The sequence below is a fragment of the Ammospiza caudacuta genome, chromosome 10 (genome assembly GCF_027887145.1).
Source record: "Ammospiza caudacuta isolate bAmmCau1 chromosome 10, bAmmCau1.pri, whole genome shotgun sequence".
In the NCBI taxonomy this organism is placed as follows: domain Eukaryota; kingdom Metazoa; phylum Chordata; class Aves; order Passeriformes; family Passerellidae; genus Ammospiza; species Ammospiza caudacuta.
This window is the reverse complement of record NC_080602.1, coordinates 16402114-16425465: the sequence shown is the minus strand read 5'-3', so window position 1 is coordinate 16425465 and position 23352 is coordinate 16402114. Positions and strand designations below refer to the sequence as shown.

At 45.9% G+C, this 23352-nt stretch overlaps 1 protein-coding gene across 1 annotated transcript; it reads right to left on the bottom strand.

The window, feature by feature from the left end:
- Positions 1-197: 197 nt before the first annotated feature.
- GNB5 (G protein subunit beta 5) lies at positions 198-21491 on the bottom strand. Its single transcript, XM_058811738.1, has 11 exons — positions 21311-21491; positions 17349-17485; positions 15831-15872; positions 15025-15101; positions 13439-13571; positions 9789-9932; positions 6738-6829; positions 6565-6613; positions 4023-4119; positions 2910-3076; positions 198-2297 (listed from the first exon to the last, which is right to left on the bottom strand). Exons 1-11 carry the CDS (start codon positions 21420-21422, stop codon positions 2286-2288), a joined length of 1062 nt encoding a protein of 353 aa, XP_058667721.1. The 5' UTR covers positions 21423-21491; the 3' UTR covers positions 198-2285.
- Positions 21492-23352: the final 1861 nt, after the last annotated feature.

Genomic DNA, 23352 nt, shown 5'->3' with positions numbered 1-23352 from the left:
GGCTGCTCACTCTCATTTGCTGGGGTTCACCTTGGCTATTTCCAGAAGATATTCCAGAAGCAATTTTCTGGTAGATCTGGGTTTTACCTGAGATTTTTGCAGGAGAAATCATTTAAGAAACTGTGTGGTGAATGTCAAAAAAAGCAAAAAACCAAATTATAAATACCTAAGCAATGGGAAGAACTACTACATACATGTTCTCAATATGTAAAATACAATTTATTGTATTTAGGCTGTTCATAAGTATCAACACAATGTATTATGTTTGAAACAAACATCTTGCCAATAAATACTACCTAAACATTAATATTAATCTTTTGATCAAATGTGTACAGTGTATTGACTCAATATTGCACAGTGAGTTCTATATGACATTTCCATAGTGCATTCAGTTTGTTACAGGGATAGTTTGCCACAAATATTGCAAAGCATCAGAGTTGACTTTTCCAAGTGAAAACAGCTGACCTATTCCATTAGGGATGGAGGCTGGTATAAATGTCAGTGTCTTAGGTTAACTGGTTATGGATTCACAGAACCTAAGGTTTTCATGGATGAGGAGACTTTGTTTCTAATATGACTTTTAGATAATTGTAAAAAAATACCACTTGCAAATAGAATGAGGATGTTATCATTAAACTCCAGTGACCAGTGAGCTTGTAAACAGGGTCATTCCAGTAAGCTTGTTTTCTCTCATTCCAATCTAAATATAAATCATCAATCTAAATATAAATCATATATATGCTATATTCAGAGCTGTACCTCACCACCTGCATTTCAAAGGGCAGGCTGTGCAAGCCCCCAGCATTACTCCAGCTCTTTGTGCCTGTGCTCAGGTGAGACTCAGAACCTGCTGGCATGAGCAGAGCTGACACTCTAGCCCCAACAGTTTTCAATGTATGAATGCAGATATAATCTCACAATGGTTCCATAATTAATTAATCTGATTAAATCTTGATTCTAGAGCATCATTTCTGTGTGGGGTGGTCCTGCCAGTCCTTATGGCATCCCCATGCTCACACAGAGGGCTGTGTGCTGCCAGCAATGTGGCCAGCTGTCCTGCTCTTCTGAAAACCAGTGACTCCTGGAGCAGATGGAGTCATGTGCTCTGGTCAGCTCAGTATCAAGCACTGGCAGGACTGTGCTCACAGCAGATTTTCCACAGCTCACTGTTATTCACTCTCAAGTCCAACTATGACAAAACCATGTCCATGGCAGTGGGAGATGACTGTGACAGTAAGGACTGTATGATTTCACCTGTATTTGCATGAATTTACAACTGCTCTGACATTGCAGAAGGACCTTAAGGTGGGCATATACTGCTTTAATATATATTTAAGCTACATTGCCTTGCCAAAGTTGTATGAACTGCTCAAAATTCAAATAAGAATCATGGTCATAGAATGACTATGACTGACTTGGAAAAGATTTGACCATCAGTATAATGGTGCTTAATGCTTAGCGTGTAGTATCCCTTAGTGCTTAGCATGTAGTATTTCTTTAAGTAAAAGAAAATTCACTCACCAAGTGATACAATTAAAAATTTCTAAGAAACTACTGGTTAAGTATTACCTCATGATTATGTAAATCATGTTTATATCCCTCCTCTTTGCTGTTAATAAGTTTGTATATATTTAGATTCTTTATATTCAGGTAACAGAGATGAAATACTTATTTCTATCTAAAAAGACAGTAGGAAAAACCAGGGATTGAAGGGATTTTTTTTCTGTACAAAAAATACATTTCTATGACAGCAGCCAGTACCTTCACAGTAGGTCCTTTGCTCCTCTACTTACCACCAAGGTTCAGTCATCCATAACACCACCATAAAATATCAGAATTGTTTCTCTTTCCATTTTTCAACACTGAAATTCAATATGCTACTACGGAATGTTTCCAAAGCCTTTCGTTTTATCCCGATAAACTCAGGACTTTTTTTTTACTTTAAAAAGGAATTAAATTCATGCAAATAAATACATAATGTGCACTGAAATACTCAATTCTATTATACAGGTGACTTTGGAGAAAAGTCCCTTTATAAATAATGAAACTAATTCCAATAAAAGAATATAGTTTCAAAAAAAATTAAAACATTTCATTTTACTACAAGTTGATGTTTGCTACGTGTTCAAGCAGACTACATTTTCTACCTAGTTGTGTTAATCTGTGGGCTGAGTGTCACTCTTTTGGACTGTAGTGAATATTTGATTTTGAGGAATGGCTTCTTTATGCAGTTTTTGTAGTCCAGGGTTTCAGTCTTCATTTGATTGTGCATACAGGATCTCAGGTTACGCCCAGATCTGCAGAAAGAGAGAGAGATGAACACTCCTTTATGACCCTGACTCTCCCATCAAACCTTAAATGAACATCGGTAAGCCGATCACATTAGTGGTACAGAGTATCAGCAGCAATGATATCATGTAACCCAACAACAAGCTCAAACTTAGCAGTTCCTCTAGCACTTTGTGGGGATTTTTATTTGGCTTTGCTGTTCATCTTTTACACTGTTTTATACCCTCCTTAGTTCCCCTAAAGCAGTTTTCCTCTAGCAGCCCTTCCTCCTCACCCCCTTTTACTGAACAACTGAATAAGCAGCACAGGGGCAGTTCTCTTTTACTGAACAACTGAATAAGCAGCACAGGGGCAGTTCTCTTGTACTGAACAATTGGAGAAAGCAGCACAGGGGCAGTTCTCTTTCACTGAACAATTGGTGAAAGCACCACCCGGGGCAGTTCTCTTGTACTGAACAATTGAATAAGCAGCAGAGGGGCAGTTCTCTTGTACTGAACAATTGAATAAGCAGCACAGGGGCAGTTCTCTTGTACTGAACAATTGAATAAGCAGCAGAGGGGCAGTTCTCTTGTACTGAGCAATTGAATAAGCAGCACAGGGGCAGTTCCCGCAGCGCTTACCCGGAGCGTGTGGTCCCAGGAGCCCGAGCAGAAGGCGGTGCCGTCGGGAGACACCCGCAGGGTGCTGACACGGTTCTCATGTCCGAACAGAATGGACACACGGGAGCCCTTCAGCACATCCCACACATTGATGGTGTAATCGTTGTAGCCCGCGAACAGCAGGCGACCTGCAGATACAAGGACATTTTACACTCTTAGCGTGCCTGGACTGCTGGACACCGATCCCCAGGAGCCACCAGCCCACCCTGTGCCCACTGCTTCCCTTGAGAAGAGCTGTGTCCCCTGCCCCTGGGACAGCCCTGCCCTTGCCCAGGCTAAATGCTGAAACACTTACAGGTAATGACTTAAAAGCATTGTAAATTTTAGTTAAATGATATAGAATGTGTTCGGTCATTAGAGAAGGGGGATGACTTCAAGTCGTGACAGACCGAAGAGCACTTTAACAGCTACTGCAGGGTAATAATGCTCAACTCAGACCTTACACAGAAGTTGAATACAAACGCTTGAATGATTAACAATTTGGTAAGTGATTCACTGCCCACCGGACCAGCTGTGGTGCGTGTGACCATGACAGAGAGGTTTGCCTCAGTTCCAGGAGGAGGGCAGAGCACCACCCACACACCCTCACCCCAGGTGGCTGGGGAGCTCTGATTTGTGCTGGGACAGGAGAGACAAGACTCTCAGGATCTGTAGTGAAAAGTGGTAATGGCTCTTTCTTCATATCCCTCTAATACACTTTTACTATTAATCATTTGTTATCCTTTTAAAAACTATTTATGTAACTGCACTTAATAGTTAGCTACATTTCATGTTGTCTTTGAAATGTTTTTCATTATTATTGTGAAACTCTAGCCCAGCTGTAGTTAATGGCAAAATATTTCCTGCCTTCAGTAGGGCCAGGAAAATACTTCTCATCACTACAACGAAGCAATAGCCAGCTAGATTATTTAAAGTGTAATTATTTTTACAGAGGCAAAAGAAGGCTTCCATGCATTTGGTACTTATTACTTTTGATAACTTTTAAGAATTAATATTTTATCAATTTAAACTGAAAAATTCTACAGTTCCCCTCAAATCTCAACACTAAGATAACCTCCAAAGTTCAAGTCTCACCACTGAGAGAGAAGTCCACACTGGATGCTCCAAAAATGATGCTCTCTTTGGAATAAATTGCTACTTCTCTGTCTGCACGAAGGTCATATAAACGACACTAGGATTAAAACAAAACCAACACACATGCCTCAGTAAATACTGGAAGCACTGGCTACAATATTTGGAAAAAACGGGAGTGGGAAGTGCAGCCTAACAGACATCACAGGAAGCGGCTGCTTGGCTTCTTTCCTTCTGCTTCTTTCTGCTTCCTCCTTTCCTTCTGCCTCTGGCTGCTGTAACTGGGATCCTCTAACAGGGATCTAAGCAACACAAGGCTGTTTTGTATACACTGCAGGAGGAACTTGCTTTTTCAAGCCACTTCTCTAAGGCTCCTGCCTGTCCTAGAAGGACATGAGTGGTGGGCCATGGTACCCACAGAGTCCCCACACCCTCCTGCTTCCCCCTCTGTGGCTGATCAGGGCATCCTGCTGCTGGGGAGGTGCATGTGGACACAATCCCTTAAACAACAGCTCAGCACAGCCTGGGAGATGGGCTCAAGTCTCTAATCACTGTTGAGATCACAGACCATGTGGCACAGAGGAGCCTGGGTGGTAGTGCTGGCTCTGAGTGAAGCCAGGAGAGCAAACAGTCCCTGCCCTTCTGGGAGGCCTCTCTGTTTGAAAAACCTATGTGAAAATAATTCAAGTGAAATAATACATTTTAATGCACATCTCTGGGTTTCATTTCTCGTGGAAAATTCCAAATCACCTCTAACAACCTATACTTCCTGTTTTTATGATTTGCCAGCAAAGTTTGGCTTGACATGGAAATCATGTATCAGGCTTCACTGCCAGACTTCAGACCTCACTGCCATGTAGAAAGGCAGTCTGTTAGCCCTGAAATCAAAATGCACTTTTGAAACTATGTGAACTGAAACCCCTCCTCAATAAGTTAAGCTTAAGCAAACACTGGCCAGATGGGATTGCTAATATTAAGACTTTACTATTGAAAAATGGCTGGTATTCAAGTCTGCACATAAAGAAGGGGCTGTTTGATTTGCAGGGCAGTGAGGAGCTGCCAGGTATGTGCAGTCCAGGTCTCCCAGTGCTCCACAGAGATGAATAATTTCATCAGATTGTCCTGACAGGGACCTGAGGTCACTGCAGATGACAATACTGTCATCTGAGCATGTTTTTACGGATTACTTCCAGTCAGGATTATCTGTTCCTCGGAATCCCCAACTGTATAAATCAGGTCAAGGATACCACTCTAACACTGTAAAAACAAACCCCTTCATTTAAAGAATGAGGTAGCTGGAAACTGCCAAAACCTCTGTCAAAAGTACAGAGGTGGAATTTCCCATTCTCCTGCTTGAGTCAGGGTGTCAAGAATGGTTAAAAAAGAAAAAAAAAAAAAAAAAACAAATAAATTATAAGAACCTGTGATTCTGGGTGTTAAAAGAGTGTTTTCACGGTAATTTAATGATGGACAATTTCTTTGTATCACTCCCTCAGCATCTCAAGAGCTCACAGTACTGCATCCAAGTGTGCAGAGAGCCACTTGGCTCACCACAGGGCTAGAGGTATTAACTTCTAATCGAAGTTTTTAAAACATAAAAATCAGGGTCACTCTCTCCAAAGAGCCTTGGAATGTCTCCTCATCCAATGAAGACAAAAGGAATGTTTCTGTGGAGTTTAGCTAGCATTGAGTGGACTCAAAACATGCTCTGAGGGCAGAGTACTTTAGATAAAGTTTTTGCTCCCAGGTGACTCAGTGTGATGTTTAAATAAACAGAAGAAATGAGGTGCCAGGTGCCTCCCCATTATCTGCTCTCATGCTACACTTAACTGCCAGCTCAGGCCTGCAGGGCTGTGGTGGGGCAGAGCTGGTCCCCCATGGGACACACCAGCTGCAGAGAGGGCCATCAGCCCTGAGCATCACTCAGGGGCACAGGAGGTAAATGGCATTTTGTATACATTGTGCTGATCGAATTTACCTGTCAATGCATTCTGAGCCCCTTCTAGCAGATTGCTCATAGATAAGTGAGATCCATTAAGGGCTGATGTGTGATCTAGGATGACCTGGATGCAGTGACTCACTGCAGTGATGTGGCCAAGGCCACCCTGGGGCTGCAGAGGCCAGCTACCCACATCTGCCCTGAGCCCATGGCCCCTCTGCTCTCTGGGACATGCTGACACAAGCTGCATTTCAGCTGGTTCCTCCCATGCTGTGACCAAGAGCTATCTAAAGCCAAGTATCTTCCAGTAAGACAACTAATTTTAGTCATGAAACTTCAGACACAAAGAATTTGAAATGAGTATTTGGACAGTATGTCTTGTAGAGAAGTTTGCAGAAGTGACCTACAGTGTTGTGTGATTTTTCCCTAGAACATTGTATATGGTATTTAATATCTTACCTTACAGGATTATTATTTCTGCAAATTTGGTGTCACAGGCCCAGTTTTGTCACTAAAAGCCCTCTGTGGATGTGACCTAGTCTTTTAGGAAAATCTGACTTGGGAAGCAATAGAATTTTCCTAAATTAGGTTGTGGAATTAACATACCGTGGCATCGTCTGAACCAGAGGCAAAAGCATCTCCACTTGGGTAATATCTGTGCACAAGTGAAAGAAGATCAGAACACATTACATTAGTTGGATGAGCTCAGACTTCAGAAATAGAATCAGCAGCACATTGCCCAACACTGTAAACGTGTCCTCTGCCAGAAACACACTGACCTGACACTGTTGATATCTGAATCGTGGGTTTCAAATGACTGCACACACTGCCCAGACCGCATGTCCCAAACCATGGCTTTCTTGTCACATCCCTAGTAAGGAAAAAAAAATCATTGCAGTTGTGCAAATGGTGCCATTCACCCCTCACGTGGCAGATACTCATCATTCAGAGGCTCTGAACATCACAGCTCTGAGAGGATTTACCCAGCTGAGCAGCCCCACACCTGGCTGCAGTGGCACCCTCAGCTGTGCAGGTGAGAACAGAGCTCCTCAGGAAGGCTGGAGCTGCCCTGCACTCACAGCCCTGCTCTGCTCGTGCTGCTGCCCTGCCTCTGTCTGCAGCCCCACCACAGCACAGAGATGCCCAACCGACCTGTTCCCTGACCACTTAACCAATATAAAATACCAGCATCCAGCATTTAAAGGTTTATAGCTAGTTGTTTTCATACACTAAAAGAGAAAATTAAATCAGTGCATCCGGAGAGTTTTTAGCCCAGCCTCCTACCAGGGTTATCCCCTGTCAGAGCTCTGCACCCACGTGCTTGATGGTGTGGTTGGGATGAGAAAAACAGCATAGCAGCACTTCATCTCACCCTCAAGCCAAAACCTGCCCTTCCAAGCTGTGCTTTGAAAGGATCATTTAACACTCAGTGCTCAGTGCACCCTGAATTCCTTGGCCCATGCAGTCTACACTGTCCTTGGGGCAAGAACCATCTCACACCCAAAGGGCCACACTCTCAGCTGCAATGTCTCACTGCTGTCACAGTTGTAGTGACAGGAAAAAGAACATGGACTTTGCTTTGAAGAGTGATGGGAGATTTTAATAAACTTGCCCCAGCTGAGGAGCAGGCAGGCTGGGCTCCAGGGGCTCAGCCTCTCTGAGGCTGTGTGGGAAGAGCAGGGCAGGCCAGGTGGCAGCTGCTTCTGCTGAGCCAGAGTACCCTGCTCACCAGACCATGCCACACGTTATTTATTTTAATCAAATATGATAGCTAATTAAATTAAACAGTTTCCTCACAATTCACGTATTTCTCTCTCTTTTTAAAAATTCTGTTGTTATAATGAAATCCTAGTGTTTTTAGTAAAGATGCCATTATTTAAAAGATGTAATGCTCCTTGGCACCAGCTTGTGGTTTCTGCACCAGGGAAACCAAACAGGATAAAGAATATTTTGGACCCAGCATATTTCCCTGTCAAGCCCCACCACAGCCCAAGCCCAGCCCTTCATTTGCTCCCATGTTCACTGTTCTTACTGACCCCTCTGGGAGTTTGGGAGCAAGACCAATCTGACAAGCTGGTGCTTTGACTCCTAAGGTTTTGAAGGAGAAACCAGCCACCACCTGTGGAGAGATGGACCCCCTAAGTGATACCCAACTCAGCTGAGGAGCCTTGCTCAGAGGGCACTGAGCACAACAGCCCTGAGCTTAGCCAGGAGGGCTGGAATTTTCTGTTCAGTCCTTAAATGTAACAGCACCAGCCCACATGCTGATACACTGACATTGCTTATTCCAGCTCAAGGTTACTGTACCACAGAGGCCCAGCATTCAGGAATCTCTCCATGCCACCCTACCTTCCTGCTGTTCTGCCTGTACCTGCACTGACACGATGTCAGACAGGTCTTCACTGCAGTGGTGTTTTGCATGTGGTGAATTAAGTGAATGCCTGTAAGCACAGACATGCCCAAGCTGCTCCATCAACACAAGCATGACATATTCCCTTAGCAGGAGCAGAGCTGCTTGTGATTCCTTGCCCTATAATAAGCTGAGCTGTTCCCAGGGAGAATGAACCTATCCTTTCTGGGAAGCAAGCCTGGTGACAGGAAAACCCGAGAGAAGTAATGCACTTGGATGGAATTAGCCTTCAGTCACGCTTCAGCAGCTGTGCTACCAGCAGGCAAGCTGGGCCAGCGTGCTGGACTCTGCTCCTGATGTGCCAGCCACATTTGATCAAAAAGGCCGTAACAGAAGAGGTCCAGGTATATTGTGTAGGGATAAAACCACAACTCCAAGCACTCCTAACCCATGGTTGGCACCCTCTGGCACACAAGGGCCATTTCCAGCATCAAATACAGGATCAACCAGTGCTGGTGGGGCTCAGAAACCAGCAAAGTTATTGGTACCTTCAGCAGAGTTACTGGTAGCAACTGGCCTCTCAGCTCCTGCCAGCTCTCATCTGCACACTCACTTTCTAATGTGGGAAAGACTAAGATCACCTTGAAAAGGAGTTGAGCCCCATCCCACACACCTTTATGCCTGGCCTGCCTCACTACCAGGCTGTGTGCCAATGGCTCAGCTGCCTGGCAACAGTGATCCCTCAGCAGCAGGACATGATTTGGAAGATGCCCTGGGTACTTTCCCTGGCCAGTCCAGTCCTGCAGCCCCAGTGAGGTTTGTGTGCTCCCCAGCACCAGGACAGGGGGATGTTGGACTGATGAAGGGGCTTTAAATGCCTCTGGTACCTCTGGAAGGCACAGAAGACTCAGCAACAGCTGAAGATGTGGCCACATCTCATCTCCCTGCTCCAGCTTGCACGAGGGGTTAGGTGCCTGAGCTGCCCCTTGACTCTGGGGACACAGTGGCACACACATTATTGCAACCCCACTTGGATGCCCTTAGCACAGCCTGATGCCTGTCACACCCCATCTGGCTCTAGAGATCTGGGCACAGGGAAGGAGCAAAGTGTGGGAAATCCTCTGCTGTTCCAGGCTCCCACCCACAGGGACTGTCACCTCCACTGTGGTAGGAGCCCCATCTCTAACTCTGAGCCTTCCCCTTCCCAGCAGAAGGTTGTTTTGATCTCTGGATTGCTTTGATGTGGGGTGGAACTTGCTAAGTAAACAGAAGTGCAGTCAGACTGGCTGGGTGGGTTTGACCCCACAGTCAGGGGTTTAATTTGCTCCAGCTTGGAAAATGTGCTTGCAATGAATGGATTGCACTGGGGCATCCAACATACACTCCAGCACTCTCTCAATAACATCATGAGCCTCCCACTTTGCTCCTTTCCACTTCCATATTCCTTAGTTTGATATTATGAGAGGAAGCTCCTGCTTACCCCAGAGACAAATGTATTTCCCGTTTCAGAAGGGGCCAGGTCCAGGCACAGGACATCAGCTCCATGACCATGGAAACTCTGTAGAAGCTGCCCACTCTCAACATCCCATAGAGCACAAGTTCCATCTCCACTTGCTGTCAGGATCTATAGGATGTGGGAAGAAGAGTCACAATACAAGAATCAGCAGATGACCCTCAGGTCACAAAGAAACAACTGACATCCTACACAAACACCAAAGGACAGCTTTAATTTAATGAAATATTAGGCAATAAATCAAAGCCATAAGCCCAATGTGAACCTGAGTACAACTTATGTGTTTTATTTTTAAGGAAAAAAGGTAGAGTAAAAAAGAGAGTTGTACGGACACCACTACCCTACACAATGTTTCAGTAATGGTCCCTTTTGTGTGGTGGGGTTTGCACAACTGACAGCAGTAAGGATCTGCTGGCATTTCATATTCTGTAAAAGGAGGCAGAACAACACTGGTATTCCTGTCTGCCCCTGTCTTTCACTCTATCCATATCTGGCTGCTGGAATTCAGCCCAGGTAAATGGAAGAACTCTTGGAGTTACATACACCTGTTTAACTCTCCATTTTTTTTTCTTTCTGCTTGAAATAGTGAGGTTAAACCAAATTAATTTGGCTTAAGACATGGATTTTCTGAAAGGGAAGTAAGCCTGTCTAGACAGTTGTTTGATAAGTCCATCAGCTCTCACTTGTCCTAAACCATTTGTGTGTGAAAGGGCTTGAACACACACTGCCCAAACACAGCTCACAGCTTCCCATCTGCTACAGTACTTGTAGAAAGCACATGTGATCAGAGCTTGTTATTGTGGCTAAATCCTGATGATGCTCAATTGTTCAAAATTTCCCCTTGGCACCCGAAACTGTTATGCAATCACAAATTCTGTAGGTTGAAAGAGTCCCTGTGCACTGGTGTGGAAGGAAGCAAGGGTGAACGTAGGAGGGCTCTCAGTTTTGTACACAGGTTTTTCTCATGGTTTGGTGAGGAAACTCAAGTGATCCCAGTGGGTAGTTACAAGTTGAAAACAAAATTCTCTTCAAGAAGAAAATGATCACACAGTCACGGAACCATTCACAGAGTTGCATAAAGGTTAAACACTGAACATATTTGACAGATGCCCCAAAAATTCTTCCTGTAAACAGAGATCTGCAAAGCTGCAGAACAGACTGTTCCAAATCCTGCAGCAGAGAGATGCTAATGCTCTCAGATGATAATAGCAGAAGAAAGTCCTCAATTGTCTTCCCAGCCAGTTTTGAGCCTAGATGAACTCCCCTGTTCTGGGAAAGGTTTGTACTTGGCTGAGGAATGAGGACTTTCAGCTCTGAGGATTTGCTCTGTAACACTGTGGAAGGGAATGTGAAGGGAATAGGAGTGGCTAAAGGTGCAAGGGAAGGGTCTGTTGGCAACCCAGAGCTCCAGCTAATGTTTAAAGAGAATGATATGGACTCAACTTCAGGGCTGCTCCCAGCCCTGCCACACTTGGGAGCATGGCTGCCTGCCCTATGCACAACACTTGAGATCCCAATTAACTGCTGCTATTAATACCCATGGAGCATTGTCACGTGGGGAGCATTATCACACCACAGAGCTGCAGATACCTAATTTAGGAAGTGAGGCTCCCTGGCTCTCTGCTCACTGGGGCAGGGGAGGCTCTCTCAAGCAAGACTGGTTTGGGGCACTGGGAACAAGGTGTGTGGGTCACCCAGCCCTGCAGCTCGGGGTCCATGTGGGAACATGATGAGCAGCAAGGGTGGAACTCCTTTTTTGAGCACCCACAGCCTGGGAGCGACTCACAATGAGCCACCCCCAGATCTCCTCTCTTTGCACTGCACTGCCCAAAGCCCATGAGCACATTAAGCCCTAAACTCCTACCCAGTCTGTGGGCAGAATGAGCTGCAGTTTAAGACAGCAGTCAGGGCAGAGCTGCAGCCCTGGCAGCACTTAGCAGTGGGAGCTGTGGGGACACAGGGCTGGGGGACACCTCCCCCTCATGCTGGAGCTGCTCCAGGATAACACTACATCCCTCCTGATGCAAACTGGGAGAGCTCCTACACAATGTACTTGTTGCACTATGCACCCTCAGAGTTACCGAATAGTTTTTATTCTCAACAGTTTTAATTCGGATGCCTTTATGTAAATGAAAAAAAAAAAAAGAAATCTGGGATTCTCTAGGATCTGCTACATAACAGTGTCCTAAAAGATGCTTGACCAACCTGTTGCTTGTATTTGTTTGAATAATAACATGCAGTGCCATATGATCACTTATAAGCCTAACAATCATAAGAAAACTTCCTTTTAAAGACTTCAGAAAAATTTCTGACTCGCTAAATATAAAGCACCTTAATCCACTGTGACTTAACAATAGTAATACATGACCTTCAATATCAATGCAGTTTGCTGTATTCAATATGGAAAAAAAATCCAAGTTTTATTTCTTTTTTATTATGAAAAAAAAGATTGCTATTTTTCCTCTCACAGGATTTAATCTCAAAGCATTTAGGTAGAGACAAGAAAAGAGAAAACTGGGTTTATATCTCATCAAAAACATTCCACTTAATGTAGACTCTAATTCCACACAGCTCCTGCGCAGGGAGGTCAGGGCTAAGCAAGCCTGAGTGCTGGGTACCTCCACCACTTGTTTCCATGGCAATGGACTTAAATTAGCACCTAGGAGTCATTACAGAAACCAGAGAGTGACAAACAACAACATTCTCTCGGCTTCACATGGCCTGAAATAGAAGCAACAAGAGCTGATATTTCCTTCAGAAGAGCTCCAAATATCTGGAAGAAGAGGACATGGTATTCCCTTTCCAGCAGCTCTACTGACATTGAGAGCTATAAAAATGCTCCATTCTGCCACTTATTTTGCTGCAGAGCTACACTGAGAAGAGCTTTAATTAAATTCAGAAACCAGAGAGGACAAGGGGATTATCCTGGCTCCTTTCATCATCTTCTGTGTTCCTAGAGAAAGAGATCTTTGAGATATTCAATAGAGAGGAAGGCTGGCTTGGTCTCAGATCTGCATTCAGTTCCTGGCTTTTCCATCACCTCCCATTGTGGGCCTCTGTGCTCAACACCACTGCCTGTGAGATGGGAACAGCATCACTCCTTTCCCTCGAGGGAACACAGCACTGCATGTAGAAACAGCAGGTATGGCCCTGTGGGGCCATGCTCAAGCTCAATTGCATCACTTGGTACAAATAAAAATACTTTGAATGAAAGCAAAAGCAAATGTTGCCGGATGTCCGGGACAGAGCAGGCAAACAATACAGTCACCATCAGCTGGCACAGCACCCAGCCCAGTCCTGGCTGAAGCAGGTTTTAACTATTTGCAACAGTCTGGGCTCCTAAAAGCACAAACTGGGGAGCAGAGAACACACAGGTACCAGCGAACTCCCTCTGCAGAAGCCACAGGCCTTTGTAGGGACAGGCTGGCCGCAGGCTGAGACAAGCCTGTCCTTACAGCAGCTTTAGCAGCACCTTCACTGCCCCCTGTGAGGGTGTTCCAGCAGCCCCTGCAGGGGCAGGACATGGCCCTGGGTGCCCCAGGAGCAAGGAAGGACACATGCACTGTACCTGAGTGCAGCTCCTGTTAGGTGATGGTGAGCATAGGGAACAGATTTACCTGCATGTCTGAGTTAGTGAAGCTGCAGGCAGACAAGTAGTTGGTGTGCATTGCAACAGATTTCTTCTTTGCAGCCATATTTTCATTTTTTTCAAATGTCAGAGGGTACACAGAACACTTGTTGTCCAGGCCACTGAAGAGAGTAATAATAGCAGTAACAGAGAGAGGAAAACTGGTTAAAACTGCACCGACAAAAGGCGAGTGGTGATAAGAAGGACACCACCTGTCAGCGCTGTGCTGCCAAAGCCTTACAAGCACCGACTTCCCTGTATTGTGCTGTGTGGGATCTCCCTGTGCAGGGAAGCCCCAGCTGCCTCACCAGCCTGGCTGCTTTACAGAACTTGAACAGCTGCTCCTCAGTATTTTCACCCTTATCGAGTTTATAAATGGCACTGAATGAAACCTCACGAAAGTATAAGCTGGGAGGTGACAGCAGCCACCTCAGGGTTAATGTTTCACATGCAGCCAAACTGCCATTTTTCTGCTGACATCTGTCATGGCAAAGATCACTATTTCAGCATCATTGTACACCTACATTTACAAATGTGACCTAGCTCCTATAGAAGAGGCAGCATAGCCAGTAGTGGGTGTGAAGACAAAACTTATAGAGCAGTTTGGAAAAAAGGCAACAGAAGCACTGACCCCTGTAGCTGCTGCCCCCATCCTGAACAGTTGTACCAGTTAAGCTGTGTCAGATCCAGGACTCATTTCTTATATCTGCCCCTTTCCTAGAGCTGTGGTAGATCAGTCCTGCCCTGGTCCCTGGGATCCTGGCACACCAGTTGCTGGTTCTGTGCCTTATATTATGTGCCTGGCACAACAGCAATACAGAATTAGGTGCAATGTATACATGCACTCCCCATCTCTGCTGCAAGTGTAAAGACAGAGCTTGCTTGCCATTCTTTGAGTTCTAGCCAAAAACATTTCCAGACCCCTTTCCACAGTCTGCTTCTCTGTCTCAGTCTGCTGCATTCTAGATCTGCAAGCTGCACACTGAAGTCTCCCTTTGTTCCTTTCTCTCACCCCAAGCCTGCTTTGTCTGATCCACCCAGTTCCTTCTTATGAGACGTTTTGCCAATGTTTCATCTCTTTGTTTTTTTCCCCTATATAAACTTATTTTTTTCAAATCCAAGCCCTCAGAAAACCACAAGATTATCAAGGATGGGGTTACTTCTCTCCATCCCATCTTAGCAAAATTTATTCACATACTGGTAATCATTAATGATGAACCTCTATGTCATAAAAAAATGAGTGCTAAGTAAGAATTAAACAATTAAAACCTCTTTCCCTTAGAAAATATATCCAACATAGACAACCACACTAGAAAAGGGAAGTTGCATGCATGCAGAATTCCTAACCCATGATATAAATGCTGAAAGAGGATTATTTTCCATGCTTACACAACAAATGCTACTGCACTGAAGTCAGAGGAGATAATATGTACGAGCCATTATGGAAATAGAATCAGAGGCACTTAATGTAGACCTTCCACCCACAATCACAGCGTGCAAACTTTTATCTCTCAGCTTCTGAAGCCACCAGGACACTGCAACAAATCCAAGCTGCTGTGGAAGCTGGGAACTTACCCACAAGCAATGGCACATCCAGAAGGAGCATAAGCACATGCCATGACCCAGGTGCAGGGCATCGTCACGGCGTGTTCCTGAAACACAGCACCCTTTAGACTGGCACTCACTGCTCCTCCAGCCCATGCAGGGAAAACAGTGGGAGTGAGCAGTTCAGTATTTCTGTGGCACATCCTCAGGGTCAGTGCAAGCTAGAGATGTTTCCCCCAGCCATTACGCACAGGTAAGTCAGCATCCTTACTGCAGAACTCAGCAGAGCAGCAGGAGGATGGCTAGTCCTTCTCTGACACTCTCCACCTTATTTACCAGCCCCAAACTGATCACAGAGCACATTTTATTGGGGCCTGCAGTGCTGTGAAAGGTCCCCACTGCTGCACATGTAAAAGTGAATTAAAAACAAGTAGTTTTTCCTCATTTATGTGGTGCAGGCAGCCCAGACAGGGCTTGGCCATTTCACAGTGAACACCACAGCTTAAGGAGCCCCAGATCACACACAGCTCCTGCTACAGGAGTGCCCAGGAAAAGTTCCCCTGTTTTGCTGGCTGGGCTTTGCCTCCCTTGTGAGCAAAGAGTTTGGATGAGACTCTCCCACTAGAGACCATGACAAACCCCAGTGCCCTGACAGGGGCTTTGCTCAGAAACAGGTCAGAAGGGCTGTGACTTGCCCTGGGCTCCTTTTTTTGGGGTGCTAGTGGAAGTCTGCATTTTATCCCATTATCCCACTGCCTCCAGTGACACCTGTGAGCCCTTCACCCAATCCCACTGTCATTTGCCCTAGGCACAGAATTTTGTAAAGTTTCACTTACTTTGTTGGTAGTGAAGGAATCCCACACGATCACCTTCCCATCCTAAATGAAAGCAGAGAGAAAGAGAAACTGAGACCTTCCAGAGACATGGCTGCTTCCCAGCTTGGAGAAAACTCTGCTGCTCATTTCCTCTCCCCAGTCTGTTATGTCCTTTTGTTTCCATTTCAACAACAGCACAGTGGTCACAGTGAAGGAGACACTTGTCAGTAGTGCTGCTGTACCTACCACAAGAGAAGTGTATCTCCTCCTCTCTGAGATGACTCATGTTTGATTAAAAGACCAATTTCTTTTTCAATGTTTTTCTCTTCCCTCTTAATGGCTCCATGAGTGCTCCTTTCTCTCCTGCAGCACAGGCCCCAGACAGGGCCATCTCCTCAGGACACCGTCACCTGTAAGCCCTCACCTGTCCCAGCTGACTGTTTATGGATATTGCACTGTTTATTCATCTTCCCTTCCCACTCTAGATCCTGGTTTTCACTTTACTTGTCACTACACTTACTTTACCTTCAATTATCAATTATACAACCAGCTAAAGAGCCATCACAGAGCCTTGTACAGAGAGCAGCACAATCACTTGGTGTACACCAGCTACACTTGTGCCAGCTACTTTGCCTTATGCACACAAAATTGTAATCTTCCCTGTATCATGAAAGTGAAATGTTTATTACTGAGCAACAATTGCTTCTGTACCTGGACTTACAGTTCTTAAAATAGAGTAAAAAATGCATTTCAACCTGTCTGTTCAGTTTTCTGATCTACACACTAACATTTTAACCACTTTAAAAAGTGTGACATTAAATATTTAAATTATTCTCTTTGTGGAGATCACCATGAATGGTAAAAACTCCCAGTAAGTGAAGGTGGCTTGCAATGCAGATTGCCTATTTTTATCCCTCAAGTGAGACCCCTGACAGATTTCATGTAGGTCAGTGAACAGCTGTGAGATGCAGCAAGCTCACTCACTGCCATACTGGGCTCAGGATGAACCAGGGGATCTAGAAAGCAATTATCTCATTACCTCCTCCAGCTTATAAGACTGGTCTTGAGCAGGTGTTAGGACTGTTTCTCAAAATGCCCAACTAAATGCAGTAATTTTGGCAGGATATCTGAGGCTTTCAAGGTCATATCCATCATACAGACCACAGAAGAAATTTCTGTACATAAAAATCTCTAAAAAAAAAAAAAAAAATCCTCCTCTTTTCCTGATTATTTTCTCTGAACACACAACCTGAAGAATTTGCTAAGTATTTAATCTGTAAAGAACAAGAAAATAAATGTAGCCTCACGTGAGTAATTTTTTTATTGTAAGAGGGAATATGGGAAAATCTGTGTATGACTGGACAATAAATATTTAGGGTATTAGCTACAAGAGGAGTACCAATGATTCAAAGGTTGGATTTACACTCCCTGAACAAACACATTGCCAATGAACTTCTTTCAGGGCATCTTGAAAACATTTACAATAATCCCAGGTATCATCTGATAGCAAGAAGATCTGTACAGTGCCCAACAGCATACCTGGGAAGAGCTCACAATCCTTCTCTTGTCCTTGCACCAGTCCATGCAGAGAACTTTGTTTCCATGGCCCTTCAGGGTCCTCCTGGTCTTCATCACAAACTGTCCCAGTGCCTCCACACGCTCTGCCACCTGGTGAACTGCAGACAGCTGGTGGTTAGAGAGCCCTCCATCAAAGCTCGGCCCTGGCAAATATCTGTCTATGAGTAATGCCCCCGGAGGGATTAATCCCTGAAGTTTGAGTCCAGTGAGCTCTGCCTCAGAGCTGGCAGGTGGCTAACACCAAGGTGGGCGGCACAGGAGCACATTCACCAGATAAAGACAAGGATGGATTCACTCAGGGCTGAATTCCAGGGATGCAGCAGCTGAAGCTCTTGCAGATCATCCCACCCAAGTGTAGCTGGAAAACAGATTACCCCTTTGCCCCCCTTACTGGGAAATGTTCAGGCCTGCAGGTGGACAGCCGTGCTCTGGAGGTGAGACCCAGCTGCAGCACTGGGCTGGTGCAGTGGGACACAGGTACTGGCACTGGTGACTCTGCTGTGCCATCCCTTCTGGTGGCCAGGACACAGCTCTGAGTGAGCAGGAAGCTGGACATTTGCCCTAAGAGTGCACTACCCAATTTTTCAACAATAACTATGGACATCAAGGACTTTGTGGGATGTCCCTTCTACAAAAGAGGGAAACAGAGGGCAGGAAGGCAATTTTCCTGAGCAGCATCCTCTGGTGGAGAAGTCAGCTCCTTGATACCTCATTTAATAGCAATACTTTCAGCTGATGCTCTTCAAAACCTGACAAATTTACATTTCTGCTTGTGCAAACTTTGACATAAAATTCATGCAGCTGACACAACTAGAAGGTGACACACATAACCCTGATGCCTCAAGCTGGGGTCACCTGTACATGTGGGGGAGAAAGTGTCATCTGAGGAAATCTATTTGCCCTGCTCCAGCAGGTTCATCCTGTGTGGAGCTGAGTAGGGCCAGGATGTGTTTCAGCACCCAGGGGCAGCTCCTCACACACAGGGAGGGTGAGACTCCTCACTTCAAGCCCCACAGCAGAGTGGAGATCCTGAGGCTGGAGACTCTGGCACCAGAATTAAGAACTACTCTGTCTAGAGTAAAGCTGATGCACACCAAAACCTAAGATGACCCAGCTGCTGCTGGCTGTGGGAGCAATGCCTGGCTCAAACCTCCTGAAATAAATGGAGAAGCTCACATGCTTTAATGAGCTGGAAGAGGAAATTTTGAGCTTTTCACTGCCCTGCTGGAGACTGAGCTTCACCCCCATGGCAGGTGGTGCTTTGGAGCTGCTTGCTACTTCACCCTTCATCACTTTTCTGGGGCTGGGAAGGGCTGTGACAGTGAGAGCAGGCATCCCGAACTTCCTGATCATTTCTTGGCACAGGCTCAGTGAAGCAATTTCTGCCCAAGGCAGAGACTGATTTCTAGTGGATTACCTTTTCAAGAGTTGTCTTTCAAAGGCACCAGCCCCACAGGCTGTGCCAGAATAATGCTCTCAGCTGAAATCTCTGCTGACCAGGGGACAAGCGCTGTCCACCACTCCTCACGTCTTGCCCAGAAGTCAGAAGCAAGTTTCTGAGAAAGTACCACATAAACCCACTGAGGAAAAGATACATTCCCCCTGCTACTGCCCATAGAAACCTGCCAAATGATCCAATCAAAGGCATGGAAAAACAGGACAGGAGGTTATTATGGCAGCTGGAAAGATGCTTGTGTCCAGAATATATCTGAAAAACAAATGTTTCACAGACTCTGGACAAACGGTTTCCATTATGTGAAGGCAGCTGAGACTCTGTGAAATTGTCTGGTTTAGCCTCACTGATTCCCTGAGGATGCTTATCTCCAACCACAGCCATAATAATCCTGCTCCTGCCCAGCACAGGGTTGAGTTATTTTTAAGCATTCACCAATATTGTTCAAAGATAGTGGAAAATCATGCACTCAGACAAATAGATTAGCTAAAGCCAGTAAACAGCTTTAGTAGTTTTACAGAGGCCCAGATAAAACTGCCTATTTTTCTTTAAAATATTGTTTGTCCTGAATAGGAGGTGTGGAATTGATGCAGATACTCTTGGGTCTTTGATCTTTCCTGTGTTGGGTCTAATGGTCTCTCTGGCCCTAAAAATTCATGGATCACACAAAAAGAACAAACTTTTGTCTACACCCGAAATTTTAGGCTCTTGAATTGACTCCTTAAAGTTATGAGACTGCAAATCAAATGCATGTTTGGCATTTCCTTTTTCTAAGCACATTTACGAGAGCTGCTGTTTAGAACCAATTGAACAAATAAGGGCAATCCTATTTAAGCAAGCTATTTGTTTTGGGAACCACAGAGGGAAAGTCATGATCCAAGCAAAAGAATGCAGAAGATACAATTTTAGATTAGAGGGGAAAAAAACCCCAAACCAACCACGCAAAGATCAGAAATGATGCCTTATTCTGAAACTTACAAACTCTGCAGAAATAGTACTTGGGAATAATTTAGGTGTAAAAAGCTCTGATATAGAATCAATTATATAAAATATCATAAGGGAGCATTGTTCTACAGCAGCATAACACTTTTGTCTCAGAAATGCTGTAATGGCTTTGCAATCACAGCTTTCCAATGGAAATTCACAGATTTTATATATGACAAAGAACATCCCACGACTTTCAAAGGCACACAGAGTTACAGTGTCACCGTAATCATGGGTAAAATTTTGTGAGCAAAAATGGGTTTAAGAATATGCTTAAGAGGTCTGTTAACCAAAAACCCTGCCACTTCTGGTACAGAAATGATATTATAGGAATATGGTGATTTATGGTAATGTTTCTGTAATGAGAACATCTTTGTTTGCTTAATAATTCTGATTAACAGGACATTCATATGACATGATTGTCTAACTTAGACAAGAAAATGTTCTATTTATTCCAGAATATATATTTTTTTTTATTGTAATCCTTCCCAGCCTGAAAATCAAAAGTGTTTTTCAGTCCCTCATTCTTACAAAGCACTAAGAACCAAGTCACTGGATGCAAGCTCAGATTCCTTTTCAATGCTTAAGGCATCAGGACACATGAAAGAAAAGTTTTAATGACCCACTAATATTTTGAATAGAGTGAGCTACATGATTTCAGATGGAAACAGTAACTTACATGTTTTTCTTAAAAAAAAAAAACAAAAGCAAAAAAACCAAAAGAAACCAAAACAAAACCCTGCAATGTGTTGTTGTAGCTATAAAATGACATCATGATAATAAAGTATGTTTTATATCTCAGAACTTGTGGATAGCTATTTGAAAAGCTCCATTAAGGTAAGGTGAGCTTCCTTTTGCTGCAGGGGAAGGGGGCAGGGGGAGGGCCGGGCTGAGCGCTGTCCATCGCATTTCTGCCGGGTTGTCCCCGGATCCTGCAGCCGCAGCTGATCCCGGTGAGTTACACACTGCCAGCTCCAGCTCTGACTCACCCGCACCTCCGAATCAGCACTGCATCCCTGCCACTTGTTTCCCCGGCAGAAGAGGGGCACAGCGGCTGGCTTTGGGAACAGTGCTCCTTTTGAAGCCCTTCCGCACCTCGGGTGAAATCCCGGCCTCATTAAAGCAAATTCCCATCAACTTCCACATGGCTGGGGCTCATCCTTGCTGCTGACGCTACACCCAGACGGTGTGCGGTGAATCCCGGGCTGTACCGAGGCTATCTGAGGGTCCCAGCCCCGCGGGGCCGGGAGTGCAGCGGGCCCTGCCCGGCCCGGGCCCTGCCCCGCACCGGAGCCACGGGCACGGCGCTGTCCGGGGCCCGGGGCACGGCGGGTCCGCCCGCAGGGCCCGGGCAGCGCTCCCGCTCCGGCCACCGGCCCCGCTCCCAGCCCTGCTCCGGCCCAGCTCCTGCCCAGCCCCCGGCCGGGCCCAGCCCCGCTCCCGGCCCCGCTCCGGCCCTACGGCCGCCCCGCCCGGCCCCACTCACGCTCCACGTCGTGTAGCTTGGCCCGCTCCTCCTCCAGTTTGCCCTTCAGGCTCTCGGCCTCGCTCTTCAGCGATGCCAGGGTCTCGTTCTCGTGCAGCCCCTCGGTTGCCATCTTTGCAAAGGAAGCGGGGAGAGCGGGGATGAGAGCGGGAAGGAGGAGGAGTTTGCCAGCCCGGCTCCCGGGGATGCTGCCGCGGCTCCTGCTGCCTCAGCAACGGCGCCGGAGCCGGCCCGGGCTCCCCCTCCCCTCCCGCTGACGTCCAGGCCAGCCCTGAGTACGCACACCGTGGGGACCAGCATCCCGATCCTGCCGGCTGCAGCATCCTCATCCCCATCCTGCTGCTGCAACATCCCCATCCTGCCGCTACAGCATCCCCATCCCGATCCTGCCGGCTGCATCATCCCCATCCCCGATCCTGCTGGCTGCAGCATCCCCATCCCGATCCTGCCGGCTGCAGCATCCTCATCCCCATCCTGTCGCTACAACAGCCCCATCCTGCCGCTGCAGCATCCCCATCCCGCCGGCTCCACCATCCCTATCCCTGTTCCTGCCGGCTGCAGCATCCCGTGTCCGGGTTCTCCATCACCCTGTGCTCCAGCATCCCAGTGGTCTCCAGGCCGGCAGCTGGACCAGCCTCACCTCCTGTCCCGCTCCTACAGATATCTCAGGCCCTCTTCACAGCCCAAAGGTTTCATTTCCACAGAAACACATGCCAATGGCTTTTTCTGCTACATACCTAAACTTGTTTGTACAAGTTGCACAGTGTGAGAGAAAGAAGGGAAAAAAAGGCCATCAGTCACCCCAATGGCATATTAAAATATCAGATAGGAAGACAGATCTTGCCCAGGGTTATCAAGTCCCATCTTAGCTCCATCACTCCCTCATACTCCTATGGGTAGGGGGTACTGGGAGAATCAGCTATGCAGGTCTCTGGCTCAGTTCCTGGACCAGCAGGACAGATGCAGTGGTGAAAACTCTTCTCTCTACTGTGCTTTGAATTCTTGATTTTTAAATTTGTTTTTATCAGTGTTCCTTTCCTTTTTGTTTCTCTCCTTTAGACAAGCTATCCTTTGTACCCCTTGTATATCCTACTCTCAGATGTGCACAGTAGAGTCTGTGTCATTCCCATCTCTTGAAACAGAGCAGTTTCCAAAATCCCAAAGAGTTAATAAAGAGACCCCCCACTTTGGTGTGGTGTGAGCCCAGGGGCTCAGTACTTTGAGTTCTGCTCATATGAATATGTGCTGGGCACAGGGAGCAGCTGATGCTTCCAGAGAAAGAACCATGGCACACAGCTTTCTGTTCCCTGGGAGTTCCTTGAAAATGTCCCCTTTTTATTGCAGAATTGTCCTTGATCTACAAGAAGTAACTCTGTGCAAATTGACTCCCATTATCTCCCTTTAGCCAGAAAATAGACAATCCAGTGGCTATTGTTCAGCCTGGGGATGTGCCAAGATTGGAGAGGGAGATAAGAAAACGCTTGTTTGCAGCTGTTGTTTGAGCTCTGGGCACATCTTGGATGAAGTGTGGGTCTCACAGAAAATAAAAGTCCCTTGCCACACTGGGTTTAGAAGCAGTGTTGCTGTCCAGCTGGGGTGCCCAGGCAGAGCTGCCGGGCTCTTCAGCATCACTCTGGAGCTGAACTCGGCCCCTGGTCCACAAGGGCCCTTTCAGTCAATGGCTCTGCAGGCAGAAGCCAGGTTACTTCACTGGAATGCAGTGCCTCTATTTCCAGTCACTGTCCACAGAAACTGGTGTGATCTGACCCAGCCAACCTGATGGCCATGTAGGCAACCCTGAACTCATCACAAAAGAAAATGTAGGCAGGTATGGGTTCACACACTGCTGGATAAAGGAACATCCTTCAAAGCCCCCAAGAGTAATCAGACATTGCAAATGCCTTCCAGCACAGACTATGCCAAGGAAATAAAAATTTAGTATTTTTAAGGTGATACCAAAAGAACACAAAAAAAGCAAAACCAAGAAACCCAAAGATCTTTTAGCAGGAAAGTGAGAGAAAGCTTCTTCCCATGCATTATAT